The sequence below is a fragment of the Dioscorea cayenensis genome, chromosome 2, assembly GCF_009730915.1.
Source record: "Dioscorea cayenensis subsp. rotundata cultivar TDr96_F1 chromosome 2, TDr96_F1_v2_PseudoChromosome.rev07_lg8_w22 25.fasta, whole genome shotgun sequence".
Lineage (NCBI taxonomy): Eukaryota > Viridiplantae > Streptophyta > Magnoliopsida > Dioscoreales > Dioscoreaceae > Dioscorea > Dioscorea cayenensis.
The window spans coordinates 974,542-988,261 of record NC_052472.1 but is presented as its reverse complement, the minus strand read 5'-3'; the positions used below and the strand labels follow the sequence as shown (position 1 = coordinate 988,261).

General features: G+C 32.5%; 2 protein-coding genes across 2 annotated transcripts; both read left to right on the top strand.

Annotated features, from left to right (window-relative positions):
- The first annotated feature begins 2,580 nt into the window (after positions 1–2,580).
- Positions 2,581–6,676, top strand: LOC120271283. Its single transcript, XM_039278107.1, has 6 exons — positions 2,581–2,736; positions 3,979–4,134; positions 4,276–4,355; positions 4,706–6,043; positions 6,124–6,202; positions 6,284–6,676. The coding sequence occupies exons 2-6, from the start codon at positions 4,062–4,064 to the stop codon at positions 6,664–6,666; spliced, it is 1,953 nt and encodes a 650-aa protein (XP_039134041.1). The 5' UTR covers positions 2,581–2,736; positions 3,979–4,061; the 3' UTR covers positions 6,667–6,676.
- A 906-nt stretch (positions 6,677–7,582) lies between these two features.
- Positions 7,583–12,668, top strand: LOC120277600 (probable serine/threonine-protein kinase sky1). The gene is made up of 4 exons (XM_039284462.1): positions 7,583–7,895; positions 8,370–9,149; positions 11,690–11,737; positions 11,819–12,668. Exons 1-4 carry the CDS (start codon positions 7,704–7,706, stop codon positions 12,134–12,136), a joined length of 1,338 nt encoding a protein of 445 aa, XP_039140396.1. The 5' UTR covers positions 7,583–7,703; the 3' UTR covers positions 12,137–12,668.
- Positions 12,669–13,720: the final 1,052 nt, after the last annotated feature.

Below are 13,720 nucleotides of genomic sequence, written 5' to 3'. Positions count from 1 at the left end.
TATTATGGAGATGTGGTTTATGATATTTCATCTTTGACTCATTTGGCAGGGCGTCATTATCCCGCATATTAGCCTACCTCACCCGAAAAAAGGTTTGTATTTATCATATTCAAAAATATTTAGTTATTATTCAAAAATCAAAACAAATCTTAACATTTTTTAATTAAACCGAAAAGCAAGCAATAGTACATCCCTCCGGTTTTTAAAAAAATCTCTTGAATTTATTAAATCTTTAAAACATCTCTGGTTTTAAAAATTTTTAATTTTAATTTAAAATTAATTATTTTTACCTCTTTCTTTATTGTAGGTGTGAAGGTATTTTCAGCATTCTATTAAACTATTATGAATAAAAAGATTAAAAAGGAATAAATTTTAAAAATAAACACTAAAAACTCAAAACAAAAGTCAAAGGGGCTATCTAATCCTAATGAAAATATACAGGGAATTTTTAGAAAATTTTTCTTTAATCAAATCAGTCTGATTAGGTTTTAAAATATTTTCCATAATTTTTAAATTTATGGTTAAAATTCATACTTTCAAAAAGCTTACTGACAAAATGTAATTTTTTTAATAAAATTGAATTATTGATTGATTAAAATATTCTATTTCATAGCTATAATTTATTTAGTTGATGATAATAAATCAGAATGGTCTTCTAATATAGTTTTTGAAGTAATAGAACAAATTAGAAAAATGTAATGTTGTATGTATGATGATAATGCTATTTAGTGCAAGTATCTTAGTTAAGATGTTTATTTTTATTTAATATTGGCATTAATAACTATATTCAAAGACAAAGTATATGAATATCATTGTAGACCATTTTAGGTGTATTATTTAAATAAAACATTAATAAGTTTTATAATTGCACTCATCTTAATTTTTTAAAAAATAGCTATTTTTAGAATTTAAAAATTTTGTTCATATGAGCACTGATAGAATAGGTATTGCATGATTCATTTTAAATTAAAAAGGTAAATATATGAGTTTTTTAAAGAAAAATATTTTTTTTTTTATAAATTTTCAGAGTACATCGTGAGAAAAATATTTTTTAAATAATGGGTTAAAGGAATCTCTTTTATAATGACTAAATATTAAATTAATTAGTATTAATTAAAATTAAATGTTTAAAAATAAAACTTTTTACTTTAAGTGCATCTATCACATCAGTTACAATGCATCATGTGTTTTTAATATTTTTTCAATATTAAAAATAATTGATTGATGGTTTGGCATAAAAAAATTAAAAATAAATAATTTAAAACAAATGACATGCTAATCTAAGACCAAATTAAATTAAAATTACAATAATACTCCTATATTATCCTCTTTATCTTTTCACGCATACTCCTTGTCTAACTCTTACTCCAGTAATTTTAATATTCTATTAAAATATTAAAAGCACAGATCAAACAAATGAAAAATAAAAATTTAATAAAAATTAAAAATTAAAAATAAATTAATTAATTATGATGAATATATATATGGAGTTCATAAGTAAGTTTTGTTAAAATAAAAAAATTTACCAACAGTGGCTTAGTTTAGTAGAACCAGATTCTTTGTATAGGGTGTTTATTTTAAGGAGAACCTGAGATCGAATTCCAAAGCCCATGCAGAGGTAACAACATAAGTGTTGATTAAGTTTGTGGCTGCACTTCATGTTTATGCATGTTCCTGACTTTCCTTAAATAGAGGGCTATTAATAATTTTCTTTAAAATAAATAATTAACCAAAAGTCATTTGGCTTATTAGTGCAGAGTCCCTTGCGTAAGATGTTTATTTCGGAAAAGACCCAAAATAAAACCCCAAAACCCATACAAGGTAAAAGCATAAGTACCAGTTAAGCTTGCAGTTGCTCTCCATATCTATGCATATTTCTGACTTCCCATAAACATGGAGAATGTAGCTAATTATCAATTTTCTCTAAAAAAAAATATTAACCAACAACCGCTTTACTTATTAGTACAGGGTCCTTTGAATAAGGTGTTTATTTCGGGAAGAATTAAAAATCGAACCTCAAAGCACACCTAAGGTCAGGGCATAGGTACTGGTTCACCTAAGGTCATGGCATAGGTACTGGTCAAGCTTGCAGTTGCTCTCCACGTTTTTGCACATCTTGATTATTATTATTATTATTATTATTATTATTATTATTATTATTATTATTTTGAAAAAGGCGACAAGCACCAGAACCAAGAGACGTGCACGTGTGGGGAGTAAGGTTTAACGCCGACTCACGTGCCCTCACCTTGCATAAGACATGAAGTTCGATCTCTGGTCCTTCCCGAAACGAACAACCCACTTCATTTTTTTTTTTTAATAGAGTGGGCTTGTCGACTATTTGTTAAATATAAAATAAAATAAAATAATTAAAACCAAGTTGGTGTTGACCCCAAACGTTGGTTGAGTACACAGACAAAGGCTTGGGAAAAAAAAGGGCGCCAAATGGGGGAAGGCCCACGTGCTCAAAAAGCAACTGCCAACCAACGGCCTTGTTGTCCTGACCTGTAATTCCAAACAATTTAATAAAAATTTAAAAATTCATTCTTTGTGAGAAGAAACCCTAGAAACAATGGTGAAATTAATGGTAGGAGAGAACAAGGGAGCTTTTTCTAAGCTTGCTTTTCACCATCAATGGGTCCAGAAAGCATTGCTTTTCCATGGAGGACAACCTTTCTCCTCCATAACTTCTCTCCATCTCTTTGCAGGGATTGCTCTTGGGTTGCTCCACTTGTGGTAAGCCAATGGCTTTCTTTCTTTCTTTCTTTTTTTTTTGGAGATTTTTTTGCATGTTTAGATGTTTTTGATGTTGATATTGTGGTTGATTAGCTGGGATTGTGGATTTTAGTGTGAGTAATGGAGCTTTTGGTTGGTAATTATTTTAGGGTTTTTATTTTGGTGTGTTTAAGAGCTTATGACCTTGACATTGTGGGTTTTATTAGATTTGGTTGATTGTCAATTTAGGGTTTTGTGAGGAGTTTGGGTTTTGTAATTTTGGAATGTCTCTTTTTCTTGGTTAGTTTTATTGAGATTTGGTATGTTTAAGTGTTCATGATGGTGCCATTGTTGTTGACTAGCTTTTTGTTTTGGGAATTTTAGTTTGAGGAGTGGAGTTTGGTAATTATCATTTTTAGGGTTTTTTTTTTTTGGAGCTTGTGTTTTGTAATGTTGCAAGATCTCTTATTTTTGGGTGAATGCTATTGATTTACTTTGGTTGATTGTCAATTTAGGGTTTAACATTATTGAGATTTTGGTATGTTTAGGAGTTCATTTTTCTCACAATTTGTGGTTGATTAGCTTCGATTATGAATTTTAGTGTGAGTAATGGAATTCGATTAATGATTATTTTGGGGGTTTTTATTTTTTTGGAGCATGTGTTTTGTAATGTTAAAATCCCTCTTTTTCTTTAGTGAATTGTTATTAAGATTTTGTATGTTTAAGGGCATATGACCTTGTCATTGTTGTTTATTTTGTTTGATTATCAATTTAGAGTTTTTCAGTAACTTGTGTTTTGTAATGTTGAAATCTCTCTCTGTTTTTTTTTTTATGGGACTGCTATTGATATTTGGTATTTTTGTGGCTGATTAGCTTCCATTATGGATTTCAATGTGAGCAATGGAGTTGGATTAATTATCATCGTTGTTTTTGTTTTTGTTTTTGTTTTTTTTTAATCCTGTTGGAACTTTTGTTTGGTAATGTTGCCACCTCTTTTTATTCTTGCTGAATGTTATATATAGAGATTTATTTTGCATTCCACACCTATCGATTTTTCTTCACATTAATTTTTTGGTGTGTGTCCTGTTGAGATTTTTTCCTATTTGTTTGTGGAAAAAGAGAAAAAAAGTTGATTTTGGCATTATTTTTTTCATGATGTGAATTGAAATCAAGTAAAAGTTTGCTGATGGATATTTGTGTCAGTTACGTTTTGTTTATACTATATTTTGATTGTGTCATTTTTTTTTTCTGATTGTCAAAAAGTTCAATCAACCAAGCACAGATATCAACCACTGTGGCTAATCAATCTCATTGTTGGTGAAGAAGCTCCAGAATCCATTGGAGGTATGTTGCAATTTTTCGACTTCAATCAAGCTAGCACATCGAGAAAGTTGTTTGGACATAAGAGACACAATGACGGTGAGAACCAGACCGAATGATCTAGTTGACCATTACATTTGTCTCTTAAATTAAAATGTTTTAGTTGCAGAAAATTACTACAGAATTTTTTTTTTCATGTACAATTGGACATTTACACATGGTATTCTGACTTCATTGTAGGCCTTGAAGCTCCGAGGAATAGCTTGGAATTTCCAACCAAATCATCTCAGATTTATCATACACATCATGAAGATATTCCGGTGAGCAATTCAATTCTATGTGTTAACATTTTTGTGATGCAAACAAAAACCAGCAACGCCTTGTTCATTGTGATGAAAATCTACGTCTTGTTAGAGTTTCTTGACTGATCAAATTGGAAACTTTAATGCTAATTTTTGTTGATTATCGAACATCATAACGGTCTAGTGGCTTTGTAGTTATATCAAATCATAACAGTCTATGTGATTTTCGAATTTTTACATTCTTCTGATAGTCCTTGGTTTCCCTACCTGCTCTTTGATTGATTCAGTTAAAAGTTTTTTTTATGTCAAGCTATAGAATGCTCACTAGTATTTATCACCCATGCTTTGAAAATTAGTAATTTTGTCAGGTAAAGCGGCAGTCATCGAAATCTATCAATTGTCCTAATCAACCTAAAATGAAGAAGTCAGCAACAAACAGTGACATGTCGAACAGAATGCAGAACAGAAGAAATGCTCCGAGTGTTGTCGCCCGTTTAATGGGCATAGACACATTGTCATCTGATAAAAACTTTAGTTTCTCAGAAGTATCATTTGACAAGAAACTGATTTCATCGACTCGTGATACATCACTAAGATCATTAGCTCCTGTTCACAGCACACTTGATTCAGACCAGTCCAACAATAGCATGAAAACGACAAAACCACATTATCGAGAACATCCCCAAGAAGAGTTACTTCAGAGATTTAAGAAAGAATTTCAGGCATGGAAAGCATCGAAGTCTTTAGATCGCAACCTTCTCTTGCTCAAAGATAACCAAAGCATAGCACAAGAAAATCTTAACAGGATGAAAATGGTCAGATACAGGGAATCTAAGAGAATTTCTGTCCCCGATGAACTGATGAAATCTAGAATTCGTCCTTCAACACGGAACAAGATGTTTGATGATCAACAAAGAGTTCCATTTCAATGTGAAGTTCATACTAATAAACATTTCCGATCAAATGTTGAGCAGGAGATGAGACACAGAAAAGACCGATATTTAGCTGTTACTAACAGTGAGAACATCGAAGAAAAAGGTAACATGGAGAATTTTCTTCAAGAAGTGAAAGAAAGGATCAGGCTTGAAATTCAAGGGCAGACGAGAAACGCATCTACCGCTAGAGGAATCTGTGAGAACTCAAATGACACGACAAATATTGCTCGACATATAGCAAAACAAATCAAAGAAAGTGTGACGAGGAAAATGGATAGTGCATTGGATTCTTCAGAATTCATTAACATTGATACAAGAAAACTCATAAATGATCGACTAAAGAATGTGTTGGCAAATCAAGGAAATGCTCGGAATTCAGTCAGTCATCTGACTGAATTCTCCAAAACAACAACTAAATTGAGAAGCCGGGAAGAAAAGAGATCTATTGATGAATCAAAATCTTGTTCTTTTGGATGTAAAATGGAGATTAATTCAGGAGTCAACCTTGTAAGGTCATATTCTTCTCCAGCTACTACTGGCCATTTTCGCATTGATAAAAGGCAAGAATTATCTGAACAAAATTCTCCGAAAGTCAGGAAGTGCAAGAAAGATGGTTTCAGTATCAAAGGCAAGGTGTCAAACTTGAAACAAAATCTCACACTCAAAAGAAGGTTTTTCAGTAAGAAAAAACCAGCTTCAAGAATTGTGATTAAATCTCTAAATCCTATTTTTGCTGAACCATCAGTTGTCATGAATCATGGTACTGTGAAGGCAAGTAATATGATCAGATGAATATTTTTCAAAATTTTCATTTGCTCAGTTTTTAGCAATTTTAATTCATGTAAATCCAGGACAACCACACTGAGGTGCCTCCAAGTCCTGTGTCACCATTTGAAGCACCATTTCCTGAATTCTGCTCCGAAATTTCCGGTATAAAAATCATTTTCTTTTTCATACCTCTGAATTAATGCTGCTATTAACATCATGTTTATTTCATTCAATCTCTGCTAGAACTGACAATTGGAAAACTGCAAACTTCTTGTGAGGATGAACAAGCTGAATCAAGAGAGATTCAAAGCACTCTTTTAGATTGGGATGAGAAAGAGGAGGTCAAATGCAGCAGAAATGGAAGAGAAATTGGTATGAAACACAACATATTGTTTGATTTAATGAATGAAATGATTCATTCCTGCAAAGTTCCAGAGTCAGAGATGAAGACAAGGACTGCATTGAATGAGAATAACAATTCTATAGATTGCATGGTGGCTTTTCACTTGAAGTTGACTTCATGGTCAGGTTCATCCCTGAAAGCTGTTGACTTTGTTGGGAGTGAAATGGAGCTGTTAATCTTTGGTGAATTGATAGATGAACTTGTGTGTGAGTTTTTTTTGTAATTAGTGTTAGTAAAACTGATTGATTTGGATTGGTGCACCATAGTTGTTATGTGGAATGTTGATAGTTTGCTTGATTAATTAAGCAAGAATTTTCCTTGATACCTCTGGAAATACTTTTAATTGTTTAAATCAAATAACTGATAGCCTAGTAGTATTGGCGCTATTGTGAAAAGTGACTGCATGACATTTGAAGTATTTCGAGCTTATTTCAAATCTCGTTGTAAAAAGTGAGTTTTTCTTAATTTGCGTCAGTAAAACTAATTGTTTTGGATGTGCACCAAGTTTTTATGTGGAATGTTGATATAGTTTGCTTGATTAACTAAGCCATGAATCAGAATTTATTTTCACTTGATACCTCTAGAAATATTTTGTAATGAATGTGTTGTGTTTTCTTTTGAATGAATATGGTTTATTCAATTTTTTTAAAAAAATACTTTTTAATTGTTTAAATCAAATAACTGAGAAAAGTGACTGTATTTAAGTCACTGTAAACAGTGATTATATATCTTTGATTGTGGGTGTGAGTTTAGCAAATAGTAAAAATACATATTAATCAAAATTTTTAAAAAACAATTCAGGAATCTGGAGTTTTATTTTTTAATATTAAATTTATGAATTATAAAGGGTAGAAAATATATCTACTCATCTCGTCTGGTTCCAAAACCAGGTTATTCTCTGGTCTTTTTCAATCACAGTCTGACACATATCCTTTAATCGCAATATTAAAAAAATAATAACATTATATAAAAACATATGTCAGACTAAGATAAAAGAGAGCGAGGAAATAATCCGGATCTGAAATTAGACGAGATGACTTCGATTCGACCGGGGGCTCTGTAACATTAACCCAATCAAACCAAACATCATCATCATCATCATTCTTTTATAAGTTTGATGTCTAAGTCTAACCAACTCCAACATCCCTTTTCCACCCAACGGCCCAACTCAAACCCAACCCATTTCTCTTCTTCTTTCTCTTCTTCTTTGTTTTTGTTCTTCTTCTTCTTCGATCTATCGATCGAAAGAGAGAGAGAGCGATGTCGTGCTCGTCGTCGTCGTCGTCGTCGTCGTCAGGGGAGGAGGACGAGGGCATGGACGAATACCGGAAAGGAGGTTACCACGCCGTGCGCCCTGGTGACTCCTTCGCGGCCGGCCGTTACATCGCTCAGCGTAAGCTCGGCTGGGGCCACTTCTCCACCGTCTGGCTCGCCTTTGATACCCATTCCAAAGTTCGCTCTCTCTCTTGCCCTAGTTTCCCAATTGAATCGATTCACTTTGTTTTTTTTTTTCACTGTTTTGAGATCTGATATTATATATATATATATATATTATGCTGTGGGTCATGCTTGAATTTTGACCTTTTTTTTTTCTTTGTTTAATCAATTTGTATGTAGCTTTAGATGTATTCTCGGAGATCATGTTGTTTTTTAATTAATTTTTGTGGATTACAATCCTTAAAAGTGTTTCTTTTAATATAATTTGTGGTTTTTGAGGACCTGATCTGATTTATCATCACAGATCTGATGGGATATTGTTTGTGTTTTTCTTATTTTTGTTGTTTTGATTTTCTGGTGACTATCATGCATTTGATTTCTTCTTGAATTTCTCTTTTTGATGTGTATTTTCATCTTGTGTTGTTGTTATTGTTATTATGCATCAGGTTTTATTGATGATTTTTATTTTGATTTTTGCATGTAATGCAGAAATTTGTTGCTCTGAAAATTCAAAAAAGTGCGGCGGAGTTTGCTCAAGCTGCACTTCATGAGATAGAGCTCCTTTCGGCAATTGCCGAAGGGGATCCATCGAATTCTAAGTGCATTGTTCGATTGCTAGATCACTTTAAGCATGCCGGTCCGAATGGGCAGCATTTATGTCTTGTGATTGAATTTTTGGGGGATAGCTTGCTGCGATTGATCCGATACAATCGTTATAGAGGGATAGGCTTAAACAATGTTCGAGATATATGCATGCCAATATTGATTGCTCTAGATTACTTACACAGGGAGCTTGGTGTTATTCACTCTGATTTGAAACCAGAAAATGTGCTTCTCTATTCTACCATTAACCCGGCCAAGGACCCGATACGGTCGGGATTTTCTCCAATTCTTGAAAGGTCTGAGGGCAACCCAGATGGGAAAGTTGTGGTTAATTTCATTGAGAAGAGGCTGAAAATGAAGGCAAAGAGGGCTGTGGCAAGAATCTCAGAGAGAAAATCATCAATGGGTGGACCTTCTCAGAGAGTGAGGAGCTTGGAAGGGATTGATTTGAGATGCAAGATTGTAGATTTTGGTAATGCATGTTGGGTAGAGAAGCAATTTATGGAAGAAATTCAGACCAGACAATATAGGGCTCCTGAGGTTATTCTTGGGGCAGGATATTCTTACTCTGCTGATTTGTGGTCTTTTGCTTGCATTGCTTTTGAGCTTGCAACCGGTGACATGATGTTCTCTCCCAAGGGTGGCAATGGATACAGTGAAGATGAGGTACTTCCCTTTTCTCTTTTTAAATATTGTGTTACTCTTGTGAAGATCATGTTCACCTCTTGCCTATTTGTGGAACTGGCTGTATTTAGTTAAATGTTTGAATCATCATATTTTCAATCCTAGACTCACATGAAGGAGAATGTTGCTGACAAAGTAGTAACTTTTTAATCCCATCTCATTATTTGTTACTTGTTATGAAAGATACATTGAATTTCTGGATGCTCTTGGCCTCACAAAATATTGGAATTTTGAGAGCCATGCATTGATAGTTAAATGTCTTGGATTATTAGTTTCCTTTGGAAAGTAATGCTGTCAATAGATTACGGGGTGTTATTTATTCAAAGTTCTATGTGAGACAAGGATAGGTATTGATTAAATTGAAAATCTGTTGCCAATCCCCTACCCTCCTTTGTCCTTTCTATTAGAGCTTAAATCATTAATAAATCAATATACAGTAGTTGATTTCAGTGTTGGATCAGTCTATTAAACAATAAATAAATAAATAAAAATAAAAATCGATCAAATGATAAAGGTTGGAGAATTAACTTGGTAAATTTCATTGGCAAATGATAAAATGGTTTGTTTGGGTAGTTTAAAGTTTCTTTTCTCCCTTTCTTCACAAGGAAAGGCAAGAGCAAGGGTCAATTAGTGCTGTCTCATGGAAAATGTTGCGCAACCCAGAAATGGAAGGAGGTCGATTCCTTAGGAAAAATGGATTGATGGAAGTTAGTTAAATGTGAGGAATGCTTTGAGTTACATCACTTTTTCAATGGAAGACAGCGCCACAAACTAGCTTCTACCGCTGTCTTCTTGGATCGTTTGCTAATTATAGAGATCCTTTGCTGCCTCCAAATCTTATCCCAAAATGCTTTCAGATGAATCTGTATGGCATCTACATCAGGAGGCTTGGATCTTATTCACCTTTAAATCTAGAATGCAACCGGCATTCCTGATATCCTTGTGCATTTTTGATAAATCAATTTTGTACCCATGAGGCGGATGGGTTATCATCTATTGTCTAAAATGGACAGTCAAGCCCCTTGTTCTTAGAATGTGCTCATTAGAAATGATTTCTAGTTACTAATTAGGTTATGTTGATAGTTTATCAGCATTTAACACATTATTCTTATAGCGCTGAAACTTTCCTCATCGTATCATACATGGGAAAATTCTTTCTCATGGATGTAATGATAATGAAAATGAAGGATGGATTCATATAGAGTTTACTAAGTAGATCATTTGTGTCTGAAATTTCATGTAATCTAAAAGGAAATGCTAAAAACTAATGTGTAATTTTCATGTGCCTGTCTATCATAACCAAGTATGATTGCTACCCCATACATATATCAATAAACTAAGGTTTAATTTAATTTAGACCTTTAGATAACCAAACTTTAAAAAAAAATTTATCAGAAATCTTGATATGGTGCACCAGTTATGTAATGTCTCTTTATTTGAAATATGTATTTCCAAAAATAATAAATCACTAGCTTCGACAAGGATCAAATAATGCTTATGTCGTGATGAGGGAATAATTTCCATGTCATTCAGTGCTTGTCAAGGAGGTTCTAGGCTTTGTTGATGCAGAAAATGGATGCAAGGAAAGATTGAAAACTTTGGTGAAAATTATGTTATTATTGTCATTATTATTATTTTTTTAATCTCTGAGTACTCTCACGGCTGTGGCCTACAGTTCCTTTTCTTTTAAAAGGCTGTTGAGCCACACAGTTACCTTTTATTTCTCTGAGGGAAGTTTTTGTGATTTATCAACTGTGAACTCAAACATATGAAGAGATATTTTCTAAATTATGAACATCTAAATCTGGATAGTAACCTGCAGCTAAGAATTGAAATCCTGTGTCTCTCTATTACCTTATCTTGGATGCTTGATCAAATTCTGATATTCTTCCAAGTCCTATCCAATCATAAACTTAAGATTTAAAAAATTAAATTATCTTAATATGATGATCAGCTCAAAAAAGACTGACAAAGAAGATGGAGAATTTATTTTCTACCGTCATTTCTTCCAGTTCTAGTTCTTTTTATCCCTTTCTGGGTGGGGTATATATTATGGAATATTTGCTCCATCCAGTAACCCTTCTGAATGCTTTAAATTAATAAGCTGATGCTATTTCCTTGTTTTACTGTTTCTTTTCTATTACTGTTAATTTCCATCTAAATTTTATTTTTGACTTTTTATGTCATGAACCTTTAAATATACATAATACTTATTGTTTTTTTTTTCTCCTATTGTACAACGCCTTGCTTTGCCAAAGAATGTAGTTATGTATGCATTCTGGTGATGTAAAATTCATCCTTGATATAAACTCAAATTATGTATTCTATTTTTGCAACGATATCACTGTATGAATTATGCTATTGAAGAAGGAGGAAACTGCATTTAGAATTATCATGAACTTATACAGCAGAAAAGAGCAGAAAAGAGCCTTCTAAATTCACTATATGTTCCAATCCAAGCTTCTTGTTACTAAGGTCTAATTTTTTCTTTTTCTGAATAAAGTGTTACTCTTTGATTTCAGGACCACTTGGCCCTGATGATGGAACTCCTTGGAAAGATGCCAAAAAAGGTGAGGGCAATGCATTTAGTTCACTTCACTCCAATCCTGTAGCCATCCTTTAATGAACTTATTGACCCATTGTGAGACCAGATAGCCACTGCCGGATCCCGATCAAAGGACTATTTTGACAGGCACGGTGACTTGAAGAGGATCCGAAGGCTGAAATTCTGGCCGTTAGACCGTCTTCTGATTGAAAAATACAAGTTTTCAGAATCCGATGCACGGGAACTCGCAGATTTTCTTTGCCCGCTTCTTGATTTTTCCCCTGAGAAACGGCCAACCGCAGGACAATGCCTGCAACATCCCTGGCTCAAGAACAGAAATCAATCGCCCACCATCGAGAACCAGGTCGGCATCGAAGATCTAGTTGTTGGCATGAGCAAGCTACATGTCAGCAAAAACAGATGAGAGAATTTTTCGGTATTTGACACCTCGACCCCTCGTTCTTATTACACTGCATTTCATAACACACATTTTATGTTTCCCTCATGAAACCTATGAAATTTAAACAAGTGTGGTCATCATCATCATCATCATCATCATCATGTAGAGTAATTTTAGAAAGAGTTTTTGATTCTTTACTTGAGTTCCAATAAAAAGAAGGATTAAGAGAAGGGTACCAAACAAAGTTCTTCATACCATTCTATAGGTTTTGAAGAATTTTCAACTGGTAAAACTATTTTGGGGCCATGAGACTTAGCTATTTTTTTTCTGGAGATATATGGCCTCTTTTTGCTGTTTGTAGAGTGCTCAAACAGAAGTTCTTTAACCTTCTGGGAAATAATGGTGTGATGTGTGTGTGTGTGTATATGTAATGTATATTTAATTCAAGCTGTGCATGTTATTTGTTACATTACATGTACAGGCTTATTATTGTAACATTTTTAACATTTTTTTTTAAAATATTCTCAAGACTGGAGCTCATTGAGTGTGGGTATCATCCTTGCCCATTAATTTAGATTATATATATATATATATATATTAAAAGAGTTTAGATGTTCTTCAGAAGAGAAAGATGATGTATTGATATTAAATGGTTATTTTTATTTTTGTTTTTTCATTGTTAGATACTTTAAATTCCAGTTATGTTGTTTCCATAATTAATGTTATTCACAGGAAAAGGATGATGTGTTGATATTGAATTGTTAAATAATTTTTAAGAGTTTTATGCTTATTTCATTCTCTTAAATTTGGTGATGCTTATGGAAAAAAAATTAATTGATTAAAATACTATAGTTATCATCAAATCATAAATTATTTCCCAAAGTCAATGTTATTTGAATTGAAATTTACTTTATTTTTGTTTTTTTTTTTAAAGAAAATAGAATACCAGGATGCTTCAGACTTGCTCTCACATTTCAGCATGTTTCCCAATCCCAAGTGCTTTTTTCTATCACGGTTAAATAGAATATATATATATATATATATTTTAAACATCATTTGCGGACATCTACATAATTTTATATTACACAGATAATAATATATAAATGAGAACAACAAAAAAAACAAAAAAAACGGATAGAGAGAAGATCATTGGATGTTGATTTAACAGTTTTTTTAGATGTTTGTAAATTTTTTAATTTACGTTGTTGGCAGAATACATGAGCTCATATATATATATATATATATATAAATTTTTTTTAAAAAAATAATCAACTTATGTAAATCTGTGCCGAATATTTGCATAATTTCCACTAAATAAAACATATAAAACCAAAGACAAGAGTCCAAAACATTTTATAAATAATGCAAACAAAAAAAAAGGTATCAGACATAAGCCAACTTGTTGATATACAAACCTATTATGCTTCTCCATATTCTATATATATATATATAATCAACATATTTTGAGATCTAATAAATGTTTTTTCTCATTGTTTAAATTAATTAGTTAATTAACATTAATTTAATTTTAAAAAAAACCTAGGATAAACAATATTAAATAACTAGTTCTGACTTTTGAGATCTAATAAATGTTTTTTCTCATTGTTT